Raw genomic sequence first — 15,879 nt, forward strand, 5'->3', positions numbered from 1 at the left:
TGCTTTGACTCCAATACATCTGTAATACATATAATCATCTGTAAAGGGCTATCCTGCGAAAAATATACAGCTATGAATTAAACGCAGTAAGATATGTAGGCCTTGGTAGTAGACAGACAGACAGACAGACAGACAGACAGACAGACAGATAGATAGATAGATAGATAGATAGATAGATAGATAGATAGATAGATAGATCGACAGAAGAAGTATGTTATGGTCCTTACTCAGTGAACTTACGTTATATTTCTACACATCGGAAATTAATGTATTTCTAAAGCACCTAAACATGAAATTATTTCTGTCAGAACAGTTAAATGACAGTCTTATTTTACACCAGGACAAACTAGGGCAGTGTCTACTTTGATTACATCTGTGGTATGCCCCTTGACCGGTAAACATTCTCTACTCAACAAGCACATAGGGTTGAGCTTTCAGTCATAAACAAAGACTGTCTGTGAGTTGTACTACAAGATAGTTGCATTCATTGTTCAAAACAGAGGAATTTCACCTAATTTTAATCTTAATTTTTTTTAGATTTGTGCAAATTGTTTCTAAATGCCCAACTGGGTGTTTTTTTTTCTATTCACCAAGTGGGCGTTGTATGGAAAAGTGTATGACGCTGACCAATCAGCATCATACATTTCTCTTCCTTCACCAGAGCGACGAAAGACTGAACGGACATCGCCTCCAGCGGTGCCAGGACATTTATCCGAATCTGCAGCGGCTGGAGGCAATGTCTGTTCAGTCTTCCATTGCTCCAGTGGAGGACCTGCAGGAAGAAGTCCCGTGACAGCGTGATCTCGTGAGATCACACTGTGCTGTGAATCAAGCTGAGCTGGAGTGAAGAGAAGCGTATGACACTGATTGGTCAGTGTCATACACTTTTCTATACAACGCCCACTTGGTGAATAGAAAAAAAAAACGCCTAGTTGAGCATTTAGAAAAATTTGCATAAATCGAAAAAATTTCATAACTTGGTCAATAATAAACATTTAAAAACAAAAAAAAACTGTAGTTATCTACTTCAAAAGCGCCTATTTGATTAGGTAGGGGATGTTATAAACTGGTGACAGAGCCTCTTTAACTTTCGTGTTCTTTTGAGAATAAAAGCTTGCAATTGTGAATAATTAGGGTAAACTGAGAGAGACCTATATTATAAGCATTATTATTATTATTATTATTATTATTATCATACCTTCCCAATGTATATAATGCAGAGCAGCAAGAACACCTAAGAATAATGCTTGCTATAAAGTTACTCAAGGATTCCAAGCAGTGTGGTTCCTCAGAGTAGGCAAGCACACTTTTAGGGCGGGTTCACACGTGGCGGAATTTCACTTAAATTCCGCTGCGGACACTCCGCAGCGTTAATCCGCAGCGGTGCCGTTTGTCTATTGACTTACACTTTAATTTAGCAGTGTTCGTTTAGACGAGGCGTAAAATTCCGCTGCGGAGCATAGGCTGCGGAGCGGAATTTGGTGTCCGCAGCATGCTCTGTCTGTTGCGGAGCAGTGGCGGACTCATGGCGGAATTTCTCCATTGACTTCAATGGAGAGTCAAAATTCCGCAATGAAGTCCGCAGATCTTATGTGTGCTGCGGAGCGTATTGTTTTTACTACTATGACATTTCTTCATTCTGGCTGGACCTATGTATTTCTAGGTCTACAGCCAGACTGAGGAAGTCAATGGGGCTCCCGTAATGACGGGAGCGTTGCTAGGAGACGTCAGTAAATAGTCACTGTCCAGGGTGCTGAAAGAGTTAAGCGATCGGCAGTAACTGTTTCTGCACCCGGGACAGTGACTACCGATCTCAATATACATGTATCTGTAAAAAACATATAAGTTCATACTTACCGAGAACTCCCTGCTTCTGTCTCCAGTCCAGCCTCCCAGGATGACGTTTCAGTCTAAGTGACGGCTGCAGCCAATCACAGGCCAAGCACAGGCTGCAGCGGTCACATGGACTGGTGCGTCATCCAGGGAGGTCGGGCTGGATGCCGAAAGAGGGACGCGTCACCAAGACAACGGCCGGTAAGTATGAAATTCTTTTACTTTCCCTAGGGAAAGTGCTGTCCCTTCTCTCTATCCTGCACTGATAGGGAGAAGGGAAGCACTTTTCCCGCAGTCCGCAGCAGCTAGTCCGCATCAATTTTCTGCACATTTTGTGCAGATCCGCAGCAGAATCTGCAACGCAGATTCTGTGCGGCATTGATGCGGACAGTTGCGGAGGAATTCCGCCACGTCTGGCCGTGCCCTTAAAGTGCAGATGGCAAATTTAAACCCCTTCAAAGATTTTTTTTTTGAAGTTTCCCCATGGTAATAAGGTTGGGAGTTACAGCTGTAGAGACTGGTTATAATTCTCTTATTTCTATAATGCATTATTCTATTATTTTTCTATATAAAGTAGGTGGAATAATGGACATCCACATGATATACAGTATAAATATTGATTGCAAGTATGCTCCCTTCCAAAGTGTGAGAACTTTTTAAAATCTCTTGGAAGGTGCTGATTCTCTTGTCGGAGATCCAGTTCATAGGGAATCTTAAGGGCAATTTTACCTGGGAAACGTATGCAAAAGAGCTCTCCTCCAGAAGGAAAAAACTGGCTCACTAGTACCACTTATAGGTAATTACCCTGTAAGTCATCGCCTTGAAAAATAACATTGCCTTAAAGCATAAAAGCCAGAACAGAGATGGGTTACTGATGGGTGTGTCTTGTTTGGCTCCCTGTCAGCCCGAAGACTGCTCACATAGAACATCTATGAGAGCCGTTTTTACCCAGACAAGAGGCAACGATCATTGCCGAAGGTGCAAAACGCTCAGTTGAGCACTTCTGCACCTTCGTTTCAGCAACGGTGGGGGTCTCAGCACCCAGACCCCCACCGATCCAAACTTGATATGTCTCTATGACATATCAAAAGCTTGATGAAAGTGTAGTTACTCTTTATGTTTTGTTGGTTTCTCTTTTATTAGAGAAATATACCAAGGAAGGGACGGTAACAGCCAACCCTTACAGCAAACAGTCAACTCAATGCAAACAGCTGATCCAAAGACAGTAGGAATTATGTTTTCTTAGAAGACTGCCATAAATACAAGATTGTCTTGCTATTAATTATGCCTATTTTATCTTTTTTTAATCTTTTTTTTTTATCAGTGGAACTTACGTTTTCAAGCTTCCAGTTATATTTTACATCATTTTCATTTTACACTATTCTTTCAGGTTATTGAATGCATCACGCAAGGACGTGTCCTGGAGAGACCACGAGTGGCTCCAAAAGAAATCTATGACATTATGCTGGGGTGCTGGCAAAGAGAGCCACAGCTACGGTTAAATATCAAAGAAATCTGCAAAATTCTTCAAGCCCTGGGAAAGGCTTCTCCAATTTACTTGGACATTCTAGGCTAACCAAGGCCAGTTCCAAAATTGTTACACCCTGGTTAACCCTCTTCTTCCCTTTTTCCTGCTTTTCCGAGAAAATGTCTTCATATGGGGAAAAAAAGACAAAAACAAAAAAAAAACCCAACAAAAAAACTTAAGTGCCTGCAACACATTATAACACAGAAGAAAGCCTGTAAAAGCAGATCATTTTTTTACATCTTCCACCAATACAACAGAAAAGGAAGACTCTGCTATTACAGACTTAACGAAAAATAAAATTAAGATATTTGGAACGTTAATTATACCACTACACATGTGGTTGTCCTCTGTCTCCTGTTTAACCAGTGTGCACAGCTCAGTACTCAATTAAATGCTTAAAGACAATCCTGTTCTGAAACTCCACAGTGGCATCAAGCCTTAAGATGAAATAGTCAATGGAGCATTTAACATTTATTGCATACACAGTGGTGAATTGCAGCAACCAAATGTGTTGTCTCCCTGAAAGGAGTACAAAAAATTTATGATCTGCGTGTATATTCAGAAAAGAAACAGCGACAAAACTGCAACTGAGATTAGGATGGAAAAACAATTCAGCCATTTTTTGGAAGCTGTACATTTACCTTCTCTACTACAATACTTCTAAATTTATGAACAATTTTTATAATCTGTTAACTCCAAAATGTATAGGATTTCTGATTTCTGGAAAATTAATTGGTACCTACGGGTAAAAACAGTATCTTTGTTTAAGTAAATTCAGTTAACTTTTTTTATATAAATAGTTTTTTTTTAGTTTTTGACAAAAAGCGATATTTGACCACTGCAAGGGAAAACAACAAACATTGTGGTTTTATTTCTAAATGTAATAATGACCACCTTATACCTGTAACCGGTATTACAAATGGTATAAAAGTTTCACACAAGTACGCAAATATAGGAATTTTGTCAAGGGAAATGTCTAGTAGGGAATGGATGGTTTTTGTGTTATTGTCCTTCCTACTTTTGGTGTTATGGGGGTTGTCTTTGTTTTCATGTAGTGTGTCTCAGGTCTGAATTACAGTTCTATGGGAAGTCAGTTTTCCGTGACTCCCACCGTCATGATTATATAAGTATCCTAATAATATGAGGACAGATTTATTTTCATAAATGAAAGAATCTAGAGAAATAGGATTAAATGTTTTTATTATTATTTATGTAAGCATAGAGGAGGACATTTTATTGAGGGATATATTCATGTCACCATCCCATTTCCGGTCTTAGTTCCCCATATACATTTTTATAACAATATATGTAAGATAATTGTACCTGTGCTGAATTATTATAGCATTTACATGGCTGAATAACTTTACTTTTTTTTGTTTTTTCTTAATATACTACAATACATTTATCTTATTTAATCCATTGACTTGATCAGAGGCTAGGATGGAAAACAGACTGGCTAAGAGATGACTGCTTAAACCATACCACTACAAACTAAAATCACCTCCCATAATTATCCCCCCCTCCCCCCGAAAAAAATAAATAAAGGAGCCAAGCATCTACGTTTTCAGTCCAGGAAAATGATGGGCATGGAAGAAGTTAGCATGCCAAATCAATGATGGATTTAATGGTTGGATTGTATTGGAAAAACAAAAGTTGGAATTACAATTTAAAAAATAAAATTGGTCAAATTACCATTCATAATGTGTGGACATACAAATTATCTTTTCAAATAATGCCACTGTTATATTCAAGTGGATATAATCATCAAAGACACTGCAAGCAATGTACTTTAAGGAGTGTTGATAATGCCAGAACTAAGAAACACAACTGTAGACTTAAAATGTTAGCCTTTTGTGGCCGAGGTTCCCAAACATAACCGGCTATATTGTTCTGCCAAAAAAGAGTCTATGATATTGAAAGGCAGAAGCAAAATATCAAAAACTTTCTTATTGACACTGTTCTGATGAGACCTTATGTAAGAAACCTGACATGCTGGATGTAAAGACGAATAAACAAAATCAAGCAAACAAAAATGGAATGACTCCTAGAAATAAAAAGACTTTGGCAACAAGGTATTGGAACTGACACCTTCAGCATGTTTATATGCCATGATAAACTCATTAATCTCGTGATAAGCTCATGAATCCATGGGAGAACAATAACAAATTAATTAAGGAGAGGTCGAAAAAGATCTGTTATCCTTTCTCTACCAAATTGAGCAGTTATTGCAAATGACAAAGGGATCGTAAAAACGCATAGTACTGAGGAAGAAGTACTATAGTGAAGAGTCCACTAGCGGGGAAAATTGCCATTCTGTTATTGTTTAGTTGATGCATACTAACACTATCATTCTACAAAAGAACAAAATAAGCAAATAAATTCAGCATGGATTCTGGTTCAGAAGCTGGCACAGTAACACAGGCCTTCAAATACCAAGTACATGCCCATTTTCTGGAATCTATTGCTATAATATTCTTTTCATCCATGTGTTGTTCGATCTACAGCATTTGCATAATTGTACAGTGTGCTGTTTGTTTATATTTCATTTGAGAGCTTTTTCTTTGACCTTTTGTGGCATTTTATGTGTGTGTTCTGTAGTCCTATAAGAATGACATAAAAGAAATCACTGTGCCGCGTATGTAAATATCCATTCCCTATCACTTGCGCATATAATATAAGTATATATATATATGGAAAAAAAAAAGAGAAAAACGTGAAGACAAGTTGATCAGCCTCAAATAACAACACTGACTTACTCATCTTAATGGAGGATATCAGCAACATTTTATTCAGTTACCTGTTGGTCTCCTAGTGTAATTGGAACATTCTTTGTTTAACCTGCTGAATGTTACATGGATATATTTATCTTGTGGTCTTGAAACTCAATGGGGTTATCTAGGCTCCACCTAAATTAATGTAAGATTTTTTTTCTATTGGTTAATATTGCAGGTTTAGACTTGTAATGGCGTGGTTTGAGCCCCTGCAATCTACTTTGCCTCCATCTGCTCACAGAGCAATGTCATTTCAGCTTTGGGGTCAGAGTAGTAACTTGAAGCTCCAGAGGAGTAACTTGAAGCTCCCCCACCTACCATATGGCACTTATAATTCAGATGTCTTCTTATGTGACATAGAGGCCTCTGGGCCCCCTCAGGCACCATGGACTGAATGCGGGTGATTTCTCTGCATCCCTATAGCTACACCACTATTTGGAGTAACTTTTTAGACTTGTTGCTCAGTATACACTACCTAATAGCTACAACTTTTTTTTTCACAGGAGGTTGTCAAACAGTGCCTCAATGCCATCCCGTCTGTACAAAACTAACTTGGCATTTATCTGAGGGTAACAAATTAGACAGCGGAGCTTGGCACTACTCACACTACATCCATCTGTTCATTTGCTACTGTATCAATCAGATTTTTGAAAAAATAGATCTAGTGGAAAACATTAAATCCAAAACTCCTTAACAATTGTCTGATATCACATGGTTCTTTATTGTACATTCATTTTATACAACGTTAGGCACAGCTTTTTTTTATAGAATGTCCTTTCTTGGGGTCACATTGATGGATTTTTATGTTTATTAATAAACTGTACAATTAAAAAGATGAGATGTCATACAGTATATGAGGATTGCCCAAATCTTCCTCATTAAAAACAACTTAAAAATGATTAGTGTAGAGTATAATACATTTTTATTACTATTGAACTTTGCTTAGATTTCATCTAGTTGATCATGTATCCAAATTATATATAAGTGATGAATTCCATAACTGGTTGGCACAGTGTTAATTATCAGTTAAAGAGGCTCTGTCACCACATTATAAGTGCCCTATCTCCTACATAAGGAGATGGGCACTATAATGTAGGTGACAGCAGTGCTTTTTTTAAAAAAAAAATGATCTATTTTCACCATGTTATTAGCGATTTTAGCTTTATGCTAATGAGTTTCTCAATGGACAACTGGGCGTGTTTTACTATTGACCAAGTGGGCGTTGTACAGAGGAGTGTATGACGCTGACCAATCAGCGTCATACACTTCTCTTCATTCATTTAGTCAGCGCATAGGGATCCTTTTAGATCAGTATGTGCTGTCTTATACTAACACATTAACAATACTGAAGTGTTTAGACAGTGAATAGACATTCCACGGGATGTCTATTCACAATCCCGGCACTTCGTTAATGTTTCTGTGGTAGTTACAGCAGAGCAAAGCGTAATCTCGTTGTAACCTGTCATTTACAGCGTGATCTCGCGAGATTACGCTTGCTCTGCTATAACTACCACAGAAACATTAATGAAGTGCAGGGATTGTGACTAGACATCCCGTGGAATGTCTATTCACTGTCTAAACACTTCAGTATCGTTAATGTGTTAGTATAAGACAGCACATAGCGATCTAAAAGGATCCCTATGCACTGACTAAATGAATGGAGAGAAGTGTATCACGCTGATTGGTTAGCGTCATACACTCCTCTGTACAATGCCCACTTGGTCAATAGTAAAACACACCCATTTGTTCATTGAGACACTCATTAGCATAAAGCTAAAATCGCTAATAAAATGGTGAAAATTGATAGTTTTTTTAAAATAAAAAGCACTGCTGTCACCTACATTATAGCGCCCATCTCCTTATGTAGGAGATAGGGCACTTATAATGTGGTGACAGAGCCTCTTTAATAACAACTTTGGTACAGGTACTCGTATTGAAGATTCAATCCGTTCTCGATTTGCTATTTGATCATTATGCAGGTACTTTTTAGCAGTGGAAATGTGAATTTCAACATTGATGAGCAAATATGGGAATTAATTATCTTGAAGAGCACAGGCACAGCCCAACTCTAGCTATCTCATCTGCTTGACACTACTGGCAAATGCAACATAAATTGCCTAAGTCACAGTAAGCTGCAGCGTCACTCTTGTGTTAAACACAGATGCTAGGAGATGACAAATCTCCTTACCGTAACTGTTAAGGTATTGAAATAAGCTGAATCCCAAAGACTGCAAACAGGTTGGGACTGGAAATAGGGAAAAATTGGCACAAATTCATTCCAAACACAAAGCAGAAAAAAATTGTTAATTTCCTGCCGACTGGGTAGAATTGACTCCTGTACTAAGACTTCAGAAGATCTTTCTTTCCAAGTAATTTCTGCACAGATGACACTGACATCCAAGTTAACCTCTAAGCAGGGTGTTCTATAGAGAGGCTGATTGTAATGCATATGGCAATGTACATCTCTTGGCACAGTAAATCCCTGTTGAAACCCACCATATCTATGTTCTGTTATGTTTATCTTTTTTCCTCTCGAGTTTCTGTATGCGGGAGGAAGAAGCTAGTTTGTAAGAGAGATATGCAGTTTGCTCTGTCTGACCTTAGCATCTTGTATTTGTGACCATTCTCAAACAAGCACAGCTGCAGATCTAGGCATCATGCCAATCTGACGGTAGATATGGCCTACAACTTCTCTAGGGATAATGTACAAATAAAGGGAACAAGAAATCTAGCAAGCAGTAAACACCTCTATCTTTACTGGCTGATTACAAAACTTGATGGAATAAAGCCATGCTAAACACAGAATTATTAGATTATTTTTGAAAATATGTATTATTTATATTTATTTAAAGTATTCATCAATACAGTATTGTGAGTGGTGATTATTTGTTAGTAGGTGTTGTGAAAGTAGTCTGCGGACCAATCAGTATTTTGCAGTCAAATACCCCTTTGAGTTGCCATTAATGGTATAGTGTATACTCAAGCTGCTATCCAGTCATTCCGCATCGCTGCCAAAGGAAAGGGTCAGGTATTCTGGTCCACAATTGGGGATGGTCAACATGCTTTCATTCATCTATTTAGAAAAGGCTTTGTAGAACCAGATAGCATCCAATGGATTCTTCACTTATAGACATGACTTAAAGAGGAATTCCCAGGTCAGACATTTATGACATATCCATTGGATAGTATAAAAGATAAAGTCATTCAGCACCTCCCAACAAAGTGAAATAAATAAGCAGTTGCTAATCTACTGTAATGCAAAGCAAACAAACAAACAAACAAACAAACAAACAAACAAACAAACAAACACAAAGATAATGTAGTACCCTGTGGGTGCTAAAACACGGCTGTATCTTTGTGTTTATATCCACAGGATATGCCAAAAATGTCTGATAGTTGTGGGTCACATCTCTGGGAAATGCATATGTCTGGCGAATGGGGGTTCCCTGAACATCATCCCAACTGATGAGGTGGCAACGGATAGTTTGAAAATGAAAATTCACAACTTTCCCATTATTTTAAACATTTTGCATCAGAAACACTAGTGGTCATCAGCACCATTTCTTCATCCAAACCCATGCATATGACTATAGAATATGAAATCCAGATCAACTAATATATTAGTCGGAATAAGTTATGAAAGTTTCAAACCTACAAGAAGGAAAGAATGGAGTGTGAGTGCTCCATCATAGCAAGGATCATATGAGAACATGATATGTACAACATTGTGTGTCGGGAAGTACCTTCATGTCCTACTGTTCTTCTGTTCTTCGGTAACCATCTTGGGTTTCCATTATTAGTTGTAAAAGTATGTTCTCTGTAGTACATATACATTATATGATGTCAAGCAATGATATACAGTGGTGAAACAAAATTTGAACACACCTGCTCCAAAACAGTTTCTATGGTTGTTTGATATAGTTACAGATGAGCTTATTGGTCAGATTGCATAAAATGTTAAAGGCATATTCCCATGAAAAGAAGTGATGATTTATTGCTAGGATATGCCATGATTTTATGATTGTAAGCGATCCGCCTGCATAGTGATGCACCCACACACAAGCTGGCCAGTTCCATTCAAGTGAATGGGGCAGTGTTGCAGGTCCCTACACAACAAGTGAACAAGAGCGCCACTCTTCAAGGAAAAACTGTACAGGAGCCGCTTTGCTTAAATAGCACAGTGGCACCTTTATTTTGATAATTGATGGGGTCCCAGCAGTTGGACCCCCACCAATCAGAAAGTCGTGGCATATCTTAGCAATATATATATTTTTAAAGTGCCAGTACTGGCACTTTAAAAATATATATATCCCTAAAGATATAAACCAGTGAATTTCAGAATTGTACTAGGGAGAACTACATGACATTTATATACTCAGTGAATTATATCTTAGCAATATGGATCAATTCTTATCATGTGAATGCCCTTTAAAAAAGTAAATATATATATATATATATATATATATATATATATATATTTACATATCTATATAGATATATATATCTATATAGATATATATATTTAGCAATAGGAAAAAAGGCAGCACTCCGTAGTTTAAAGTGAAAAAGCGCTTGAGAAAGGCTCTAGAGGACAGAGGTGAAACGTCGCACATGGGGCAATAAAGTACCCTTGATTTTTTTCACTTTAAACTACGGAGTGCTGCCTATTTTTTGATTGCTGTATAGTTAGGACCTTGGTCTGTTCCCTAGGGCTTGCACCCAGATCCTATCGGTGCTGCTGGATTTGTTGTTTTTCCTTCTAGATATATATATGTATATATATATATATATATATATATATATATATATATATATATATATAGATACAGATATATCTATATAGCTATATCTTTATGTATATATATATATATATATATATATATATATATATATATGTATCTGTATCTAGATATAGCTATCTAGCTATATCTATATCTAGATAGATAGATAGATAGATAGATAGATAGATAGATAGATAGATAGATAGATAGATAGATATAGATCTATATATAGATATAATTAAAGGAGTGATATCTATGTCACAAGCCCATTTCTGTCTCCTTTTAATATATGCATATGACAAACCTACAGCAGAAAAAAGTATAATTCTCATTAGAACTTGCGCCAATAAATAATTCTATTTTAGACAAAAGTACCGGTCAATCCGTTATATATTATCAGGTAGCGTTCCATTGATATGCAGAATACATATTAATAAACAACATTCTTTCATTTTATGGCTAGAAAAGTAGTAATACTGGTAATGTCTTTCTGGAAGGTGTTGGCTAGCACTAATACAGTCATTAATGGCAGATTTCACATAAGTTCTCATCTGCAGAAAAAGATCTGTAAAATATTGAAGTGTAATAATGCTGCAGCTCATCCACCAGCCCACTGGCCATTCTTATCCATTGCCAGATTACAGACCTGGAAAGCATTGTCCTGTTTGTTTTACTATTTGTTTAGTTATTCTAGAATGTCATTGCTTTAATAGAATGCATAAATAAATGATGACATAAGAGCAGTCTAGAAATAAAAACAAAGGTGCATTGGAGATTTCACTAGAATAGTGTCTATTTGTTCCAGACAATTAACTAACAAATATAAAAAGCTAGAGGTCTCATTTCAGAAGCAATCAGTATTGTATTGACGTTAGCAGTTATATGCGGGAAATAATTTTCTTGTCTCTTGTATTATTGATGTAATAAAGTAGTCTATATAAATCTTAGATTTTTTTATTTAATAGTCATGTATTTCATTATGTTTCTTCATTATAACACTTGACAACTGTGAATAATTTAAGAGGTGAGTTGTCATTCAACTTTTATTAGTTAACATTCACTGCACTGAATGATAGGTCAAATGGTCAATATTGTATGTCACCTATTTTTTTTTCTATTGCAAATTTCTGATTAAAAGCAGATTTAAAAAAAAAAAAAAAAAAGGCTCAGGGTCCCATAACATTGTCAAATAGGATTAGAATACATATACCTTACAATAGTCCAGTAAAGCAGTCTGAATAGTAAAGCTTTCAGCTAGTACAAGAATTAAGATGGAAAGTTCTCTTTAACAGCTACCAGCATGGCTGGTTTCATTATATGTCCCATTTTCCATAAAGAAATAACCCTCTGCATAGAACAAAAATGCAAAAGTTGTAATCAGCAAACACATTATGTATTTTCTTTCTGTTACTAATATCTACAAATATGAACAGGATTTAAACTTTCCTTTTGTAATTTCATGGTTTTCTTAGTATTATTTTCTGTCTATTTATTATAGCTGCCAATCTGGTAAAGAGCATTGTTGGAGTCATTTTGAAATACAGATGTAGCAGAGTTGAACTCTGCATGAAATATTTTTTTTTTGCATTGTGATAAGTAAGTAATCTTACTCAATACATGTATCTCCAGTATGCATGAACCGGCAAGGTCTTAGCTTTATAAAAGTTCAGGAAAAACGGATGGCACAACTAATCCAGTTGTTTTCAATGGCAATCAATTGTGCCCTTTTAACCACAAAAGCATCTGGCCTGTCTGACATGAATGTTTCATGCTAAGTCCCTGCCTGGTGGGTTGTAAAGCCTTTGGTTTTAATGTCCCATCATATGGGAATGACAGATACTACATATGGGTCTGATGCATCCATCCATCCATCCATCCAGCAGAAGAACTGATCCCCTGTATAATGCATGTGAATGAGCCCTTACACTGGATAGCATGATGAGACGTTCCACAGACAAACACAGCTTTAGTAAATTAACAAATATAGCTCTGCTACTTCGGTAAATTATTAAACAAGATACTAGTTTGCAAATGGTTAATGAAAATAAATAAATTTTAAATCCTTATATATTTCATTGGAGTAGGGAGTAGTGTTAAGAAGTATACTTACATTTGAATAATTGACTTTTATGTTGGTTTTTTGATGTAGTAATGTGCCACCAGCAGCCCAGTTGGTTCTAGGCGGTTTACATCATTATACTGCTTTGAAAGTCGATACAATTTTGTGAACCATTTCAATTTGTGATCCAATTTTGAAGTTTTTCGAATAAGTCTCTATAATAAGTGGCACTTTTAGAATTAATCTCATAGTATGGAGAATTGTGTCATAGGAAATTAAGCTGCAGTACGTTACTAACAAAATGCCCTTACCTGCGTGTTTGTGGACCCCAAGGCAAACCTCTCAGGGATATAATCACTGAAGGGGTTATTTGTTTTGGACAGCCTTTTTGTCAGAATGGTCACCCAATAATTTGAACACGGGGTATCCTGCTGCTGTGGCCCCCCCCCCCCCCAAATTAGCTGTAATCTGCAGGTGTCTCCACAGAGGAAATGAAGCACTGCATAGTTCCAATTGATATCAATGTGCTGTCCATGTAATGAATGTACATGCCGGGTCCTGTTATTTTCCAACATTCAAATAGACAAATTGAATTTACAAAAATTACTATTTTATTAAAGATATCCAATTTATAGAAGCTGAATTTTGCCAATGTAATAGATAACAGTCATAAATCTGTTGATTATTTAACAAATCTTAAGATTTCTAATGAATGTAGAAATGGATTTTGCTTCCACCTTTGTGGGGTATTATTCTATAGAGAATGGCTTCATAACAATACCAACCAAGTCACAAAAATTAGGTAAACTTTTCTGAGAAGTGAAGCTCATGGTATTGCTTCTCTTAAGGTTTTTATATGCAAGAATGGGATAACATTGAGCTAGTATTCTTTCATTCTGCTTGTTGTTGTTGTTGTTGTTGTTGTTGTTGTTGTTGTTGTTGTTATTATTAAGTTAGTTTGCCAAGACTCTAAAGTATTTTATGTTCAGTCTTTCTTAACGCTCATGTTTGTTGTCTTGTAAATCCCATGACCGATTTCTATGTATATATTCCACATTTAATAGTACATCATAATAAAAGGTAAGATTTGCAAGTCAAAAATTTTGCTGAAATCTGAAATTCTCTAGCAATTTGTTTCCTTAGATGAGAACACACTCCAGTTAGGTATAATTTCAGCACCATGGACAGCAGAACCTCTTGCTTGTTACTACTTCATTGCTGTTGTAGTGATATCTATTCATGAGGTAGATTAGAAAGTTTTTACAGTATAATATCTGCCTAAAATCACCCCTTTTTAACTTATAACATGCTGCATATATTGATAAGGAACTAGAAAGGACATAAATTGTTACTAAACCACACTCAATACTTGATCCCATAACTATGACCTTGAGTGATCATATCTCCTTGCAGTCACAAAGTACTCATACAGCATGAACATCAAGTGAATAACCACTAACCACTACTTGAGTCATTAATTACTCAGATTTACAAAAATTATTGACACCAATTCTTATAATTGAGGGGATTAATTGAGCTTTAGTAGACTTTTATTTTTCCTTAACTAAGGTTCTCTTAGTGGGCATTATGTACATTATTTCCACTTTATTTTCCTGCCACTGCACTCAAAAGTGCAATATTAGAAATTGGAAATTCACATTATACATGTCTTTTTATTTTTTAATGATAGAAGTGCTTCTTAAATTTCCATTAACATGGAGTATGAAACCTAATACTGCACCAAAAGTAGTCTATGGCACCCTACTGTATCTTCCAATGCCTTTGATTTTGGCATGCTCCATTGAATGCTGTATTACAGGCATACATACCTCCTTAATATGTTGCCATACAGGGACACTATATGGTGGCACATGGAATTCTTACAGCTGCTTAGTGTAGAGTCATAGGAACTATGTGTGCCGGATACATCTTCGGTACACATGGCTCTGCTGTGTGCCTGAGTCCTTAGGGCTATGTACACCTTTGAAATTGTTTATATGTATGTATATATATATATATATATATATATATATATATATATATATATATATATATGTGTGTGTGTGTGTGGTTGGTGCAACTTTCAAAATACTTTTTATTAAAAATTATCTTTACTTTTTGAAATACAGCTGCTTTGTATTCTGTATACAGAGCAGTTGTATCTTGCGCAGAAACCTGTATGTGTCAGGTCCGAGGGACTGACGGGTTCAGTGTTAGCGGGTCCTGCATGTCTCCGACACGCAGGATCAAGCCTCTATCAATCACATCTAATATATATATATATATATATATATATATATATATATATATAGAGAGAGAGAGAGAGAGAGAGAGAGAGAGAGAGAGAGAGAGAGAGAGAGAGAGAGAGAGAGAGAGAGAGAGAGAGAGAGAGATAAACATTAAACAAGTATTTGATTCAACCTAATGCTTTACAACTCATGTCCTCTGTGTATCTAACAGGAAACATAAATGCTGGCTTTGTATTGTTTCTTGAAATACATGGAATACACAGCCACAAAGGGGTACATAGTCTAAAAAAAAAACAGAACCGCACACGATTTGCCAAACCAACAATTATTATAATTTAATTTACTTCAAGTCACAACTAAACTGATGGTACAGTGCAGCTCAAATAGGAAATTACAGCATCATTGCAGCCCACATCAAATCAAGAGCTATTTATTAGCAATATTTATTAGGTTGCTCAGCATATAAATAACCCTTTTTATTTCCAGGGGATGTGATTTTGTAATGCTGGATGGTATAGAAACTTCACTGAATGATTTTTGTCTGACTGTTTTCAACTGCACATAGTACATCCTGTCCTTACTTAGTGCTAATGGATGTCTAACATTAAAATCACGTACCTTTAAAATGAATGAGGGTGTCATGTAGTTTAGTGCTGCG

At 36.3% G+C, this 15,879-nt stretch overlaps 1 protein-coding gene across 6 annotated transcripts in view; it reads left to right on the forward strand.

Moving 5' to 3' along the window:
* The window catches only part of NTRK3 (neurotrophic receptor tyrosine kinase 3), a 629,741-nt gene extending 622,578 nt beyond the window's left edge, over positions 1-7,163 (forward strand). For all 6 annotated transcript variants that reach the window (XM_075858200.1, XM_075858201.1, XM_075858199.1 and 3 more), the window contains one exon: positions 3,224-7,163. In XM_075858200.1, coding sequence (XP_075714315.1) covers positions 3,224-3,409 — 186 coding nt within the window. In that variant the 3' untranslated portion in view covers positions 3,410-7,163. The remainder of the gene's footprint in view (positions 1-3,223) is intronic.
* Positions 7,164-15,879: the final 8,716 nt, after the last annotated feature.

This window comes from Rhinoderma darwinii, chromosome 3 (genome assembly GCF_050947455.1).
Source record: "Rhinoderma darwinii isolate aRhiDar2 chromosome 3, aRhiDar2.hap1, whole genome shotgun sequence".
NCBI lineage: Eukaryota > Metazoa > Chordata > Amphibia > Anura > Rhinodermatidae > Rhinoderma > Rhinoderma darwinii.